The sequence below is a fragment of the Melanerpes formicivorus genome, unplaced genomic scaffold (genome assembly GCF_026170545.1).
Source record: "Melanerpes formicivorus ecotype bairdi unplaced genomic scaffold, bMelFor1.0.p_v2 SCAF_2, whole genome shotgun sequence".
Taxonomy (NCBI): Eukaryota; Metazoa; Chordata; class Aves; order Piciformes; family Picidae; genus Melanerpes; species Melanerpes formicivorus.
Window position 1 is genome coordinate 56765648 of NW_027142354.1, and position 17815 is coordinate 56783462.

The window sequence follows — 17815 nt, forward strand, 5'->3', positions numbered from 1 at the left end:
CAGGGCGGGCAGTCCCCGCTCTCCTCGGCCGGGCTGCGCCGTGTGGCAGCGCCTCTGTCAATCAGCCTGACTTCACTCCTGCACGCCCTGTGTTTCCAGTATTATACCCCCGCCGCCTCCTGGTGTCTCTGCTTCGCTGCGAGCCGGGAGCGCGGCCGCCACTGCCGCTGCGGCTGCGGCTGGGCGAATGCGCGGGCGGCGGGGCGCGGGGCAGCGCTGAGCGGGGCGCTGCCGCCTGGCCCGCCCCGGCTGCGGGAGGCGCGGTGCTCGGCCGGCTGCGGGCAGCCCGGGCGCCGGCCCCCCGCGTCGGGCCGGGACCGCCGCGATGGACCCTTCCGCGGGCATCGCTTGCCTCCTGCTCTGCTGCGCTCTCTCCCTGCCCGCCGGCGCCCTGCGGCGCCCCGGGGACAGAGGTAGGTCTCCCACCGGGACGCCGCGGCCGCCCCGCCGTCTTTGGGCTGCTGGCTTTACCCCGTTGCCGCCGGCCGGTGCCTTTGCAGCCCGCCCGTCTGAAGTCGCGGCTGGTCGCCCTGCGGCTTTCCACTCCCCTTGAACTTCTTCTGCGGCTACTTTTGCCGGGTTTCCAGTTGTTTCCTGTAAGCGGCAGGCGGGGACGGGGACACCAGCGCTGCCGGCGGGGAAGGGAGGCGGTAGCCCCGCCGGCAGGGACAGCGCTGCGCCGGTGCCCGCAGCCCTGTCGCCGCCCGCTGCCCGCCCCACGGAGCGGTCGAGCCCCCGCGGGCAGGGCTTGGTGCCCGGAGTTCCCTGTGCGGGATGAAGCACATGGCAGCTCATCTGCCGCCTCTTCCTCCTCTTGCCCCGGCCATCGCCGCGGTCCACAACTCCGGGGGCTCTCTCTGCGATCGCTGCCGGTCGCTGCCCGGGGCGTCCCCGTTACCCCTCGAGTCATCCCCTCCGCACTAGTGACAGTTTGAGGGACGGACCTTTCTCTTGCAGGCTTGTCACCTGCAAACCAAGCCCCTGCCTCTCCGAGCAGTCCCGCAGCGCCCGCTCCTCATCGCTGACCGCCCGGGCAGCCCTAAAGTCCCCGCGGCAACTCGGGCACTGACGGGGAGGTCAGGGGCGCGGGGATCCGGCTGGGTGGGCAAAGGGTAACGGGAACCCAGTGCATGGCTGGGAGTGCGGGGTCCCTGCTGGGCGGGGCTGCAGCCGTCTGGTGTTTTGGGGAGCAAAAGGCAAGTTTGAATGAACTCTGCATACTTCATGCCTCTGAATGAAGTGCATGTACAGAGTGCAGTGTCCGTCTGCCTTATGTAAGTGTCTGCTGTGCTAATGAATAATGGAATAAAAATTCCGTGGCATCAGGATATGTTTAGTTCTAGTGTCTCTCCTCTCTTGCTTTCTCCCTGTAAAGACCCAGTTCTGAGGAATATAGAGGAGTACAGCCTTGTCATCCCCACCAGCACCGATTCAGAGGGCAGGTTCCTATCCCACTTGGTGTCTGGACCACCCAAAGCACGCTTCAGGAGAGCTGTGGAGGACTCGCAGCATGAAGCAGCAAACGAGCAAATATTTTACAATGTCACTGTTTTTGGAAGAGAGTTTCACTTCAGGTTGCGGCCAAACTCCAGGCTCGTGGCCCCTGGAGCAACAGTTGAATGGCAGGAGGACTCTGATGAGACTCGTGTTGAACCTCTCTATGGGAATTGCCTCTATGTTGGGGATATCACTGATTTGCCAAATGCTTCAGTTGCTATCAGCAATTGTGATGGGCTGGTAAGTTACTTTTGTTATTATATCAAAGATAATGGCATTAATTTCCTACAGTCTTTAAATATAAATGTGTGGACTGTCAGAAACTCACACCTCATATGGTAACTGTGAATGCAAATTAACTAATGTTCCCTTGTGTGGGAATAGCTGTGCTGCACCAGGCACTTCTCTACAGACAGTGGCACTAGAAGTTTGAGCACATGCTCTGTGGTAGCTGCTCAGAAACAGAGCAGCTGAAGCCAGGATTTGTGTTGATTTGTGGTGAAGTTACTTAAGGTGCCTGATGCTTTGAAACAGAGGATGAAATGGCATGTTCTGAGCATCCTCTTCCACTCTTCATTTCCAGTCTGCAAAGGGAAATTTTAGAAGAGTTAATCCTGGGCAGCCCTGGAAACAAATCTGATAGGTAAAATGTGGCTGGGTCCTGGAAAATTTTAATTTATTCCCAGTCTGTTTGCATGGATCTTTCACTCAGTGAGTTTCATTGCCTGATCAAGTGATTGATGGCAAGTCCCAAAAGAGTTTGAGTTTCACAAGCAAACCAGCTCCCTGTGACAGGTTTTGCAAGGCTGTGTGTTAGAACTTGCTGCAGCTTTCACCTCTGGAGCGCAGGTTCAGCACTGGAATTGTGACTGCTTGTCCCTGACCTCCTGAACTGTCATACCCCCAATTGCACAGCCAGGTTTTCTTTTTAGTGAGCAAGAGGCTATATTTTTTGTAATGATGATACTTTCTTTCCATACCCTTCAGAGTTCATAATTTTGAGATTACTTAACTTTGATGGATTCTGTTCCCTGCATAAAAAGCCAGCATGAGTCAGTTGTATTTCTGTTTATTTAATCATAGGAAGTTGTTCAGTTGCAGTGCCAAGAAGATAACATGTATGGAGATGGTATGTTGGCTCTCTGAGAATGGAAGGGAGTAAAATACTTTTCCCCTTACTCTTCCCTTTCCTGTGGTTTCTCCTAGCCATGCACATTCCTGTTTTGAGAAGCAGGTTTTAATGTTGCAGTTGTTTGATGTGGACAGCTGGCTGAGGGTGAGAGAAACACCAGGGCTGAGCAAGAAGATCAACTCAGTAAGCAAAGCAGCAGCCTGCAGACCTGCCTCTGGAGGGGAAGCAGAAGTTCTTTGCTCTCCCCATGCCTAGCACAGATAATTTTGTGTAAGGCAAAACTTACTTGCTCTGACCATTGCAGAACTGGGGTGGAGCCATAGCTCTTCCTCCTTGTTCATCTGTGCTGAAAGGAGGAGGAAGATGCTGTGGATGGCTGCTGCTCTCCTTGTGCTCTCCTCATCAGGACAGGTGTTGTGTGTGAGGACAGTGGGGGAGCTTGTTCCTTGTTCCACCCAGTGTTAGCCAGAGCATGGACTCCTTGTGTTTGGAGAAAAGAGTTACGATAAAAAGTAACAGGAATTGAAGTCAAAGTGTGGGTAAGACTCTAGAAGTCCAAGAGCTCCCCTTGCATGTGTCAATGACAAAGTGTTTATCAAATACTGCTCTTCTTGCATTCCTAAGTATTTTCTCAAATGCAGAGGAATGAAGCCAGGCAGAAGTTTAATGGCACTTACACATGGCTGGGATCCAGAAAGCTGCCAAAAGAATTCTCATTTGTGTGCCTGCCTCTTTCCAGCAGTTTTGTTTCCATCAAGAGCAGAAGAGGTGGCCTAGCACGGGTGGTGCCACGTTCTGATCTGGATGTGACTCTGGTTCTCACATGGCACAACTTCTGTGATTCTCTGAATACGTTTGGAAATGGCTTGTTGTTTCCTCCAGTGCATATCTACATTGTAAATGTTGCAGGGCAGAGTTTGGTTTTGCTCAGGTCACTGAACCTTCCTGCAGGAAGCATTACCTCAGTACCTTTAAGCATTTGGCCATAATGATTTCCCTGAGATTGTGCAGTAAATCTGTTGTAGAGCAACAAATTGAACTCCAATCCCTTGGGTACTATGTTCCCTCTCTGCCCATTCCCTCCATCTCAGTTTCTTTCTTTCTTGTGGAGGGGGAGTTTAAAACAGATATCAATAGAATTACATGAACTCCAAGAAATGATGCTAGTGGTTCCTCAAAAGCCACTGGTGCACAGACAGCAATAATGAGCAACTAACCCACTGAAATGAAGCTGCACTTCACTGTCTCTCGATTTTGTGTTTGCAAGGAGTGTTGAAGTGTCTCTAAAGCCACGTATTGTTAGCACAATCTTAGAGCCCACTGGGCTCTACCTTTTCCTCAGGTTTATTGGCACTTCAGATGTGAGTCAAGACATGTGGAATGTGTAAGGCTATTTGCAGCTGGTTTTCTATGTCCATTCTTTTCCTCACACCGAATTTACTTGGAGAAATTCCATAGTATCACGGACTTTCTTTCAATTGCCTACGTACCATGGCCAACGTTTCTATTGTACTCCAAGTGTCACCACCGCCTTTTCTGGATTACACTGGAAGTAGGCATGGGGGAGTGGTTGAATTGGATGATTGTAAAGATCTTTTCCAACCTAAATGATTCTATGATTCTGTGATTTTATGATCCTATCACAACTGACTTGTTGCCTGATAAATATTGCTGTTTGCTACAGACTTGCATCGTTTAGTTGCTAGCATTTCCTTGAAGCGCTTGCTTTTGAAAACGGGTTGACATCTGCCTCTGCTTCTGGTGAGCTTCCAGCTCATGCATCCAGGTGTTAGGGCTGAAATAATACTTCAGTTGAAGTTTCATAGTTTTGATCTTGACATTGCAAACTTTTGTTGACTGAATCTGGTTCAAGTCAGTGAATGCATCTGCCACCTTGCCAACTGCTGATGTTATTTCCTCTGAACATCCCCTTTGGTTTGTGCTTTAGTGCCAACTCTGTCTTATTTTCCAGTTATTGTCTAAGAAGAGTCTGCCTGGTGGTGTTGGTATTGCCAAAATGAGAAGTTGCTGGAAGGCATTTACATGAAAATAGTAGATCTGTAAACAGATTTTGGAGCTGTGGTATAAATGAGGAAGGTTTTTAATCTGCAACAATTCAGACAAATGAAAAGGTTCAGTGCAAGCAGACACAGAATTACCTGCTGGCCTGGCTGGGATTAGTTTGGGTTCTCCCAGTCTTCTGTAAAATTATTTTCCTTGACTTAAAATCAAATCAGGTGAAGCAAACTTCTGAAGTATGCAGTTTGGGTGCATTCTTGGACCAGAAATGGATCTTTATGAATCATTGGAAAGCTGAAGCTAACCTTTAGTTTTTTTTAACGGCTCTCTGAACTGTGGGTCTGATTAGGGTGAAATGTGATTTTTTTCTTTAGTTCAGATAAAGCACTCAGGACAACTTGGTATCATCTTGGTTGCCATGATAGCATTCAAACAAATTTTCCACTGAGTGGGCAGAACCAACATGGGCAGCTGTCTGTGGCCTGCAGACTGTTGTGGAAGATACTGCACTCTGAGTACGTTCTTGGTCCTTGGCCAGGTCCTTACTTGTGGATGTGGTTGCAGGATGAGGGAGCTGGCTGTCCTCTCCAAGGGTTAGTTGTGAAGGAGAAGTGGTTGGAGGCTCTAAAAATGCCATAAAACAGTAGTTAGAGTTGTGGGAGTCCTTCCAGATTATTGCCTGAACTATGGGAACTCCCTTTCTTCACCCCAGAGGATGAGCCTGCTGTTGTAGAAGAAATCTTTATGCTTCTGAATTTCTTATTTAGATAAATACTTCTGCAGTGCTTGAAGCAGCTGTGCCAAAAATGTCTTCTTCAGGTTCACAGGATGAGTGTTTGATTGTGAAACTTAAGAGACATAAGCTCCCAGTCTCCTCCTAACATGGGTAATATGTGGGCTAAATTGGGTGCTTAAAGGTAAACAGATACAAGAGAAATGCAGTATCAGCACCACATCTGGTATGGGTAATGAGCACCTGATTAAATTGGGCTGCAGTGTAGAGTCAGATTTACTGTCAGGATCCTGAAAAACTGAGGGTCACAGCTTCAGGTTGAATAATCAGTATGATCTAGCACCCACTGAAGCAAATAGAGGAACGCTGGTTTCAATAACACAACATGATGCCTTAGCTCTGCTTCATTAGTATATTCCTCCTCCTTTTTTAGAAGCTAAAATATCAACTGTCCAGAAATTTCCTTCTATTGTCATTAAATGCAGACTTACTAGAAGAAGCCATAATGAAGCTGTGCAGGATGTCTATGGTTGTATGCTTTCTTATGCAGCTGTAACCATCACATCTCTGGGGGTACCAAGGCACAGTCACATTACTGGTACGTTGGACATAAGAATTTCTTCTTGTGTGCTGAAACAGGCAGGATTTGCTCTACAACATTTCAGTCTTAACTGTATGCTGTGACAACTCTTGCAAACTGTTCAAGAGAAGCCTGGTGCCTGGCTGCTTGCCCAGATGCTATTTCTTCTAGAAATGCTTGGGCCGCCAGCAGTGCTTCTTACACTCATGCCCAGCACCAGCAGTGACTGCAGGACTGGGCTTGTGGTGATCCATTCAATTTTCTAGTCAGTCTTGAATCTTCAGGAACTCTCTGGTGCTGTGGCTGCTGTCAGTGTAAGTGCCTGGCTGCCAGGTGACCTAAGACTTTTGTTATATATATTATTTGTATCAGTATTTAATGTTTTAAACTCAGATAATGGAATAGTTTGAATTTGGGCAGTCTTTACAGGGTTGTTCGCATATAATCTGATTTGTAAATTGTTACTGTAGGATCTTGGGTTCTAGTTTCAGTCAATGGTGTTTCCTAAGAGCAATTCCAACTACCCATGTGAAACACTCATTCTTCTCCTACCTGGAGTATTTTTACCCCCCTCCCTCCTGCCATGCTCCTTGAATTCCTGAAGAACTGAAACCCCATGTGAAATCTCTCCTTCTTTAGTGTATTCTTGCTTCACTATGAGTGTGAGCTTCAGATCGTTGAACTCAGTGAGGTTTAAAGTTGTATTCTTAAAAACCTTCCTGACAGAGATGCTTTCTTGGAACTGGCCACAGAGCTGAAGCTGAATCTGACTCACCTTAGATGGTTCATGTTATGTACCAGGGTAAGAGGGTGAAGGATCTGCTCACAATGAATACATCAGGAGAAGACAAACATGCTTATGCAATGGTGCTGTTTTTCCTTTTAGACACCCATCTACTGCTTGCACATGGATTTACAATTCAGTTTCTGATCTCTCTGTTTTTTGGATTACACTGGGTTGTGTAGTAGCAAAAAAGCAGAACTCAAGGTAGCCCAATACTGTCTTCAAAGTCTGGTCAGGTTGAATGCCTGACAGTTAAACCAGATGTCAGTTCCAAATAATTCCAGTAATTCTTTTCTTTCATTTATTTATTTATTTATTTCAATACTAAGTTTTTATCAAGTCCATTATGATTGGGTTGCATTCATTTTTGATGGATTACAACTTGGCACCTATAATCTCTTCATTTGGGAGCATTTTCCCTTTAAATTAAACCAGAATCAAACCACAGTTGCCCATCTGTTTTTTTTGGGGGTTTTTGCTTTGTGTGTAATGGCAAAACCCACTGTGGGCTTTTTGCTTTTAGGACAAGCAGAAGTATAATACAGTGGCAGAAGAAATGCAAAGAATTCTCCTGGCACTGTATAGAACAAAATTTAAAAGCCATTCTCTTAGAAAGCAGCAGCTCTGGCTCTGCAGATGGTCAGAGTGAGATCTCCATTAGCCTACATGGTCTTTTGGATTCAGCTGGGATCTCTCCTTGTTTAAGCCAAGCATGTTTGTAAATTTTAGCACAATCAGCCTGACTGCACATCCCCATCTCCATCCATCCCCATCCCCACATGTGCTATCAAAGATCCACACTGCCTGACAGAAAGCAGTGGAGCTGTTTGGATGCCTAACACTTCAGCATATTAGTATAAAGGGCAGTGGCTTTGCTTCATAAGCCATTCTCAGGGCTTCTGCTGTTGATGTGCCTGGCCAGCACTTGCCTAGTTGGACAGCCCCTTCTGCTGTGTAAATTGCAGAGACTTTCCCTTTTAAAAGTTTCTGTCTGAAATGCAGAGAGTGTAAACACTGTGATTCAGCCTCTGACTGGAGTAAATTATCCTCATGTTGCTGTCCTTAAAACAGACTTTGTCATCAGTAAGTACTGGTTTTTTATTGCCTCGTTGGATCCTCTGTGTATGGATCATCTCACCTACATTTTGTCTGAGAGCAGAGTCATTTTCTACATCATACAGGTGGACACCATCTGGACAGAATTTCCTCAGGCAATCAGAATTGGTATCTTTGTGGTATGTTGTAGACCTTTGGATAAGAGAAAGGTATTTCCTTGTGTCCTATTTGACCTTGTGTTGCATTGTCTGCTTTGTAGTAGTATCTCAGCTGTACTTTGACCACACAAGAACAAGTTTTCCAACCACAATATTAAACCCTGTACACCCAAGAAAATGTGCCTAGTGGCCCCTGCTACTTTTCCACCTTGAAAGATCCAAAGATAGTAACTAATTTTCATAAGGTCAGAATTACTTTCTGGGGTAAGCAGAACACCTATTTAGAGTAGACTGTCTCTCTTCAGCTTCCAAAGGTATGTCCCTCAACACCTGCTATTAGTTTTCTTAGCTACCAGCTTCCTGTGGATAGCTCTGATGTGTTCCCTCCTGGTGCAGCAAGGGGTTCCAGTATTCTCTGAGAGTGTGGCAGTGCAGACTCCTGCTGATGGCAAGGTATTCCCCCATTTTCAGGTCATTACATGTTTACCTTTTGCCACAGAAGGTTGGATTTTTTTCCCCCCTCCTGTTTGGATCAACCAGAATTCCAGCTGTTGGAGCAGGACTTTTTGCTCTGGAAATCACACTAGTATTTCATTTGACCTACTTCTGAGTACTTGTTATTAATGGTGACTGTTGCTTTGTAAGCAGGTCATGGCATCACTTAATTGCACACTAGGACATTTCTCATACTGGGTCTGATTAAAATAGAATCGTGGAGCAGGTCTTCAGCCTCTTGTAGGGGGTTGCACAACCTTGCACTTGCTTCCTGTGAATAGCTCTGATGTTGCACACCCTCTTTTTCAGATCACCTTCTCCTTTTATTGCTTTCCTTCTTCCAAAGTTTCAGCAAGTTCTTTACCACATCACATCTGGCTTCTTCAGCCCCTTTATCTGTGTGTGTTTTAAATTCATCTTTGTTTGCAGTGTCTTGACACAGCGGGTTCCCAGTTTTAATAGTCTGCAAAATGAAAGGCCCACATTTCACAGGCTATTTTCAGCACTGCTCTATTAAACTGTAACACTGAAGAGTGTCCTCTTCAAGTGCTGAGAAGCACGTTGCTTCCTCATATCTAAATCACAGCCCCTGCTACAGATCTTCTGAGTTATTCCCAGGTCTCAAAATGTCTGGTGCGTTCCTCAGATCTGGAGTTCCTGGGGTCAGAAGTGTGAATCTCAGCATTAATTCCCCCCCCCTCCTTCTTCTAAGTAACTCTTTTCTGTTTCAAGTGAGTGTTTTAAGTAAGAATTTCTCTCAAGAAAAAGACAGACTCAAGTTGTGTTTCTTGAAGTCTCAAAAATCACCAGGCTGGTGACAATCATCTCAAATATGTGGTTTTGAAGGTGCAGCTGAGTCTCCCTTAACACCTCACTGCTGCTGAGAGGGCTCATCGTGTTCTCATGGCTGCTCCCTGTCCTGGGCTCCCATTCCTCCCCTGCTCTGGCACCCTGCTTGTCTTACTCCACTGTACATTAACCCAGAGAGTGAGTGGCCAAACCAGGGAATTGCTGCCTGCCAGTTTAGCTGCTTGAGCTGGTTCTGTGTGGGGTGAGAACAGACATTTTTACAGGCAAAGGGATGAAAATGGCAATGCCATCAGCCAGGCTCCAGGGGAAAAGTCAGATTGCTCCTTTGGTAGCAGATAGACTCAGGCTGTTCTGTAAAACCACATCCTTATTCTCATGATTTGGAAAGGGGTCTGCATAAGGGAGCTTGTCTTGTGCCTTTAAGCACCAGAAGTTGGAACTGCAGCTTTGGACATGCCTACTGTTCTGCTCTGTGGAAGATGTGGATGATGGCTTTGTGCTTTGTACCTCTGCTTGAGATTTCTTTGTACTAGGCAACAAAATTTCACCTCTGTTGGAGGGGAGTGTTATGGGATCAGAGAAGGGAGTGGAGTTTGCTGCCACAGGGAGGAGAAGCATCATTCTCATGGTGGAAGAGAGGGTGAGAGAAGCAGACTGAGGGGAACTCAAACTGATGAATGGTAAAAGTAAAGCAAGAGATGGGATCTCTCCTTGTGTGTCCTTCTGGCAGCATCTGTCAGCTGCTGTCTGCTACGTGGGCTGGCTGCCCCTCAAGTAGGTGAGGTTCAGTCACTGAACATGGGAATCATAGAATCAATAAGGTTGGAAAAGACCTCAAAGATCAAGTCCAACCTGTCACCCAACACCTCATGACTACTAAACCATGGCTTCAAGTGCCACGTCCAATCAAATTTAGGCTCTCTTATCCCACAGAGAGAACCTTCCCTGATCACTAATTTATATACTTTGTTTGGCTGGGTTTTTTTGATTTCTTGTCACTTGCAGGACTGTACCTACTGATCTGTTTGTTTCCCAAACCTTTGCCATGCTCAAACTGAAATGCCATTTGTTCAACCTGCCGTTGCTCTTTGGCCTGGCTGTCCAAAGTGTGTTAACAGTTTACCAACTTTCCTTTCAGGTTGATCTTCTTTCTTATTCTCTTTATATTGATTTATGTCAAATGTAATATTTTGCCTCTTTATTGCTGCACTTGTGACCTTTATCTTCAAAATAAATAAATACCATTAATTCTTCCCTTCTGCAGCTCTCCATGGAGAACACAGAGGTTGAATGTGCCCGGGGTCCATGTTAACTTTCTGACTTTTACACCTGTAAAGAACAATATTATCACTTTTGATGTGGTGAGCTATAAATAAAGCTACTTTAACTTCCTTCCTGCTGTCATTCCCTTTAACTTTTCTTGCAGTTGCCATCTCTGTGCTTGAATTTCATTACATGGTCAGATCACTTTTCCCCAGCATTTAACCTCTAGCCCTCAGGGGACAGATTGCAATCTATTTTCTACTGAAATTAAGCATGGAAACTACTAATCCTGTAATGAGAAAGAGTTGTGGAACATCATTGGTGACTTCATGGATAAGAAGAGCTCCTTCTACCTGTGACTAGACAAAGCTAATTAAATGCATTTAAGCTGTTTTCTCTTCACTAGGTGTATTGACTATAGGTAGCAGCTGTTACTGCCTCTTGATGAAGGTGAACTCTTTCTACAAGCTTCTGGATGCAAGACAACTAGAAGGAGATATCTGGCATATGGTCAACATTGACACTGGTCTTTAAAAGACATAAAAGCAAATTAATCCTTCTGAGGTTTTAGGATGGCACTGTGCCACATCTTGATGTAGACCCTGAATCTTTAAGCCTTTATTAATGCATTTTCTGATTGACTGCCACTGTAATAGTAATGAAGTTGATGTGCATGGAGAAGAACCTGCATGGCTGATGAGCAGGCTGGCCAGCAGCTTTCCCTGACCTCTCTTCTTTTACCCCATCACTTACAGTACATACAAGAAGCAGGCCATGAAATGGCAGGAGTGACTGAATTTGGTATCCAGCACAGCATGTTGCTACAAGAGCTCAGAGTGTAGATCTCTCAGCTTGCTGTTGTCCCTGCTTTTGTCCTGCTTTCTCCCTCTGTGCCCTGTGGGACAGCTTCCAGCATGTCCAGTGGAGCTCTGGACATGTATTAGCCCCCTCAGGCAAACCTATCCCGAGTCACCTTCACACTGCACACCCAGAAGGACAGGGACTGCAGATTCAGTGCTACCCTTGCACAGTTTGGTCCATAGGAGGAGTTTCTCTTTCAAGCTGTGCTTCTGAACATGTGCTTTTTGGCATGATGCAATGAATATTGTACAGTATAGGATGGAGAAAGACAAAATAATACAGCAAGCACAGCAGCAAAGAAAAGGTTTATTTTCTTGGGCGTATTTGAGGAGCTAAACACAGTAATAAACCATTTAAATTGTAATACAAATGCAGTAAAATGGTAGCATTGAGAATGGAATGGAATGGAATGGAATAGAATAGAATAGAATAGAATAGAATAGAACAGAACAGAACAGAATTAACCAGGTTGGAAAAGACCTTTGTGATCATCGAGTCCAACCTATCACCCAACACAATCTACTCAACTAAACCATGGCACTAAGCCATTTAGAAGGCAGGAGGGGGAAGCACAGATTTTGCTTGCTAATCCTTCTGATATTTCCCCCCCATATGCAAAAGGCAGAACTAACATCCAGTATTTCCCCTAAGCAGATGATGCATCTTCAGTGTTTTACCACGATCAGGCATGTGGCTCTGAAGGCTGGCAGAAGGGCCAGAGTCCATGGCCGTTCCATCAGCTGAAGGGCAGAGCCTGCACCTAGTTGGGAAGTGCAAAAGGAGCCTGCAGAAAAGGCAGAGATTAAGGATAGGTGGCAGCACAGGCTGTGGTTACTGTTTTAATATTGGTTTTATTTGTTTTAAATCATGGGGCTTAGGTAAATTACGTTCATCCAACACATAAGCAGAGGAATAGACTTCTTGATTCTTCAGAGTGTTAGAATTACCAGGCTTTCCTCTTTCCCCAAGTAGAGGAGCTGTGGAAGGAATTTGAGAGATGTTGTTTGGAAAGCGTTCTGCAAAGCAGAATGTATTTGAAAAACAGTCTTTGAGAAATAAATCACTACCTGATGATGAAGACAGCTGAGCTGGGCCAAGAGTCTTTCACGTGCCAGCACTCTCACGTGACAGCAGCTATATTGGAAGCTGGCAGGCTTTGAAGCTTGCAAGGCTCAAAATATCTTCAAATCTTCATATACTTAAAGTAATAGCTAGATAAAAATATGGCTTTGAAACTTTTCAAAGCACCTCTCCATGGGGCAGTGTGAACCCACCTAAGGTCACAATCTTTTACCTGTTGAGAACACCACCCCTCCACCTACCCCAACCCCCAAAAGCACAAATTTTACACTGCCTCAGCTCAATACTAATGAATAGAATAGGATAGAATAGAATGGAATGGAATGGAATGGAATGGAATAGAATAGAATTAACCAGTTTGGAAAAGTCCTTGGAGATCATCAAGTCCAACCTATCACCCAACAGCATCTAATCAACTAAACCATGGCACCAAGTGCCTCATCCAGTCTCTTCCTAAACACCTCCAGTGATGGTGACTCCACCACCTCCCTGGACAGCACATTCCAATGGCCAATTGCTCTTTCTATGAAGAACTTTCTCCTCACCTCCAGCCTAAACCTCCCCTCGTACAGCTTGAGACAGTGTCTTCTTGTTCTGGTCCTGGTTGCCTGGGAGAAGAGACCAACCCCTACCTGGCTACAACCTCCCTTCACACAGTTGTAGAGAGCACTAAGGTCTTCTCTGAGCCTCCTCTTCTCCAGGCTAAGCAACCCCAGCTCCCTCAGCCTCTCCTCACAAGGCTGTGCTGCAGACCCCTCCCCAGCTTTGTTGCCCTTCTCTGGACATGTTCCATCAACTCAACATCTTTCCTAACCTGAGGGGTCCAGGACTGAACATAGTACTCAAGGTGTGGCCTGACCAGTGCTGAGTACAGGGGCAGAATTGACTTCCCTGCTCCACGAAGAAGTCTTAGGGCTGAATTTGGAGGGATTTCAGATTTATAACAAAGCTTGAAACCTGAGTTTCCTAACAGTTTTAGTTTTCATTGTGAAAATGGCAGATCCACCATTCATCATTAAGCCCAAATATTTAATCCTCAAGTAAATGCTGGAGGTGTCTGTCAATGTTACATCTGTTTGCTAAGTTATGGCACATTAAGGTTGACATAAGCACTAAGTATAAAAATGTGATTAATCAAAGGATGATTTACTACTCTGAAAGGAATATGAAGCTCAGTCTGGATAAGTAATAGACAAGCAAAGAAAGACCAGACAGTTTACAAGATGTTTTGAATCAATTTAAACTCTGCAGTAGGAAAGGGTAATGAATTTACTACGAAAATAAAGTTGTTAGTTCACTGCAGTCGAAGTGAAGCCAACAAGGATCATACACATCTTATAAAATGGAATAACAATGAGGAGCCCGTGAAGATAGAGTAGAATCCTGCATTTATCCTGAGAGAGAATCACCCAGAAAAAATAGCTCCCTGTCAATTTTTATGTCCAGCATAAAGGCCTGGGAGGTCTAGTGGCAAGTAGCTGATTTTTGGGTCCGTTCCAGAGCTCACAAACTGAGTTTAGTTTCACTGGCTTCATTTGGCTTCATGGGCAGGTCGATTAGCAAAGAATATGGGACAAAAAACAGGCCATGGAGTATTCCACATCATAACCTTGTCCTTCACCTTGCTATCTTGTCTGCTGGTGTGGTGGTGGTGGTGGGAGGGAGGTGAGTAGGAGAGGCTCAAGTGCAGCTTCTCCCATTGCTGTTTATATCCCACATGCTGGATGAGCAGGACAGAACTGCATGCTTCTAAAACTGAAATAGCTCTGCTAAACCTTCTTCCCCTTCTGCCTCACACCACATCCCCACCACAGAAGAGGTGATGCATTAAGGAAGGGGGAGGGATGAGGAGAAACCCTTCTCTTATCCATGCCAGGAGGATGAGGCAATTCCAGCTGCCTTGAATTTGCAGGCTCATTCTGACAGCTCTTCTGTCTCCTTTTTCCTATGAGCATGGGGCCGAAAAGGAGGAAGATTTTCCAGCTTACTGAGGTTGTCCCATTTTGCTTCTGCACTCCTGGAGGTGTGATGATGGGGAGGGCTTTCCCTGCCTGTCTGAGATTGTTAACTCTGACCTCAATAAAGCCAGCATCACTCCCCAAAAATGACAGATGCCTCCCCCCCCTCCCCAATAAAACAAAATCCAAATCAGGAGGGAGAGCAACATGAGAAAAACTCTAATTGCACATCTGTTCAACAGACTTTTGTGATAACTCAGCAACAGCCAATTGAAACTCCTGCCTCGTAAATATGCTTCCAGCCAAACCGGAGTTTACTTTCCCTGATGCAATCTCTTTTCAACTCTCCATTGCCCTCTGAGGTTCTGGTGGTCAGGATTCCAACAATCTGTCACTAGACAGAAAAATTACAAGTTTGGTCTATTCAATTATAATGAGCCAGACCTCTGCTAATCTGCATCATCATGTCTCTATGGATTTCTGGGAGCTCTGTCACTTTGCATTAGCTGAGGACCTGGCCTTATGTAATTAGATGTTTTCACACTCTTCTGGGTGACATACCCTCCTCTGACAGGCTGATTGCAGGCTACCATGCTTTGCAAAAAGAGCTCCATTCGCTCTTGGGAGGCAGCAGGACAGAGAAGATCTGTGAATGTTTATACGCTGTTAACACGGGAGTTCGGGAAGTCAAGTACCCAGGATTTGTTTACATGCTTGGAAAGAGCAAAATGCACTGAGGGAGGAGAGCAGGGCTCCCAGTGTCTTGGGAAGTTCTCGGAGTCCTTGGGCACAAATGGGCAGATTGGTTTAGTGGCATTTTCATGTTATTATGCAAGCCTGTAGAAATCATGGCACCACAGGCAAAACTGTTGAATAAATATGATGTTAGTAATGTGAAATTAATCCGTGGTGGATACACTTGAGTCTTTGAAGGGTTTAGCTGCTCCTGGCACTTTTGTGTTCCTTTGGGGGTGACTGAAAGAGTTGTTTGCTTTGATTGGTGGGTCTAAGGAATGTTTGTGCCTAGGTAATGTTTTCATGGTGTACTTCCAAGATGGACTCCAGGCAGTCCTTAACCCAAGGTTGTAGTTTTGGAGTATTGAATAACTGCTTGCAAGTCCTACAGTGTGTTCTAGCAATCCCACTGTGGGAAACTGTTGTTGCTTATTCCTCTTTCCATTTCGTATTTGTTTATATCAAGGCCACTTGTAACTGACATTGGAGACTTGTTAGGTCAAACCCTGCCACACAGTCCATTGCTTTGACTTAATATGATGTTGATGTTTGCAATCAGTCTGCCAAATCTTGAAGTTTAAATTTTATTGTGTCGTTAGTACATCATGCTCTTAACTAAAAAAGACAGTTGCAGGCAGAACCTCTTATGTGAAGGCTGTTTGGTGACTTACATGCTTTTAGTGACAAATGTGAGATGCTCTAAAGTATCCTCTGAAAGAATGATGAAGTCGGGCTGACTTCTATTTTCTCTGAGGAAGTTCTGATCTTTCATAAGGTGCTTCATGAAGGAGTGGTTAGCATTCAAACAAGGCAGCTGAGCATGGATTAGAAAGTGCTGGAACATCTTGTCCAACTGGAAACTCGGAGAAGTTTGGAAGTTGCATTGAGATACTTCGGTGGAATTTCAGTTTTGGCTACTTCTGATTAGTAGAAGGTGACCTTACAGCTTCACTGTGGTGCTGCAGAGTCATGAGGGAGCAGAACACAGCAAGAGAAACACACATTGAGCATCTTGTCAGAAAGCTGCCCATTTGGCTCTGTGCTATTTGGCCAGCCTTTTGGCCAGCCTGTTGAAAAACCACTGAACTAAGTTCTGGTAAACTTCAGGATCCTTTGCTGAAGCACCCAGTGAATGTTGTGGGGTTGGGGTATTCTGTCATACTGATCAGGAGGACATCTGTTACCACTGGCATTGGCCATAGGAGGAGTACAGATTGCCTCAACTTTTGAAACAGAGTCCTGTTGCTGTTCAGTAGCTGGTCCCATAAGCTTCTTCACCTGTGCAAGCTGGCTCTGTGTTTCCCAGCTTTGTGAAGTGGGGGCAGCAGGGGCAAAGCAGAGAGACAAAAGTGGACCTTTGTCCAGACCCTTGATTGTAGCTCAGATATCATTAAAGACCTGGCTTATTCCCTAGTCTAAGAGGTTCTCTTTTTTTCTTCCTGGACTATATTTGCTGCATTTGGCCACAGCTTCAGGGGGAAGCTACAGAAAACAAGAAGGGTGATTCTGGGAATAGGCTTACTCTGTGAAGTCAATCAAAAGACTGTCACAGGTCAATGTACAACAATCAACCATGCTACCTATAAGTTTTAGTGTTTCTTGAAACATGAAGGCACCAGGCAGTGCCAGAGGGCAGCATGGTGCACTGGCTAGATGAGCCCTAAGGCTTCTGTTTTCTAGTCTGTGCAGAGACAGCTTTCTTCTTGTGATGTTGTTGTCCTCAAAGCTGGGTCTTGGTGATGGTTGAGCCTGTGGCTTCTTGCTCCTTGGTTTCACGAAGCCAGGGACTTTCTCAGCATCGCTCCTTTGCTGAGGAGCATGGAGCAACTGGCCGGCTTTGAAATGGCTGCCAAGAGCTGGTTAATGCACTCCACCACAGGTCATGGGTTTTGATTCCAAAGCTGCACAGATTGTTTCAAAGTTTACCTCCCCACAGGCTGCTGCTGGGCAGCACCACTCTCTTTTTCACCAGCTGAAGTCTTCCTTCACTGGAGAAAAACACACTATGGTTCCTGCAGAGGAGCGCAGTGCTAGGAGAAGCAAGATTACTGTCTCTGTGCTTTGAGGGAGAGGAAGGGATGGGTCAGAAAAAAAGCCAAAGGAAAGAGCAGTTAGAGACATCTGATCAATGTCAGCAGGGCACGATGCTGAGCTCTGGCTCTGGAGTGCTGATGTGATGAGAATAGCTGATGAGTAGCCTGTGCAGGAGACACTATTTCATGGCTCTTCACAACAACCCCCTTGTTCAGTGAATATTCTCCTTTAACTAGTACCTCCAGAAGGGAGAATGAAGCAGGTGTCCCTGTTTATCCTCAGTGCAGGTCTGCAGAGCAAGGCTGGGCCGCTGACTCCTTTTGAGGGCAGCCTGAACCTCTTGCCCTCACGAAGCAGTCCGCGTGATGGTAGGAGGTGAGGCAGGGCTGCCCAGAGGGGCTGGGCAGATGGGAGCAGCGGGCTGGAGACACGTGCGCACGTCACCAACGGTCCCATGCGCTGCAGGACAGTCCCCTCCAGAGCTGCTGTGATTGATTCTATGGGAAGGGTTCACTGCTCCAGCCCAGAAGGGACTGGAGCACCTCCCGTCTTCATCTTGAATTTTCTTCTTTCTCTGTTAGTGTTCTACCAAAGCTGCGTTCAGGGAAAGTTTTCTCCCA

The 17815-nt window shown here is 45.9% G+C and overlaps 1 protein-coding gene across 1 annotated transcript in view; it reads left to right on the forward strand.

Moving 5' to 3' along the window:
• The first annotated feature begins 325 nt into the window (after positions 1-325).
• ADAMTS2 (ADAM metallopeptidase with thrombospondin type 1 motif 2) overlaps positions 326-17815 on the forward strand; it is a 209518-nt gene continuing 192028 nt past the window's right edge. The window contains exons 1-2 of the mRNA XM_068162698.1: positions 326-413; positions 1376-1737. Of these exons, the coding sequence (XP_068018799.1) occupies positions 326-413; positions 1376-1737 (450 nt within the window). The remainder of the gene's footprint in view (positions 414-1375; positions 1738-17815) is intronic.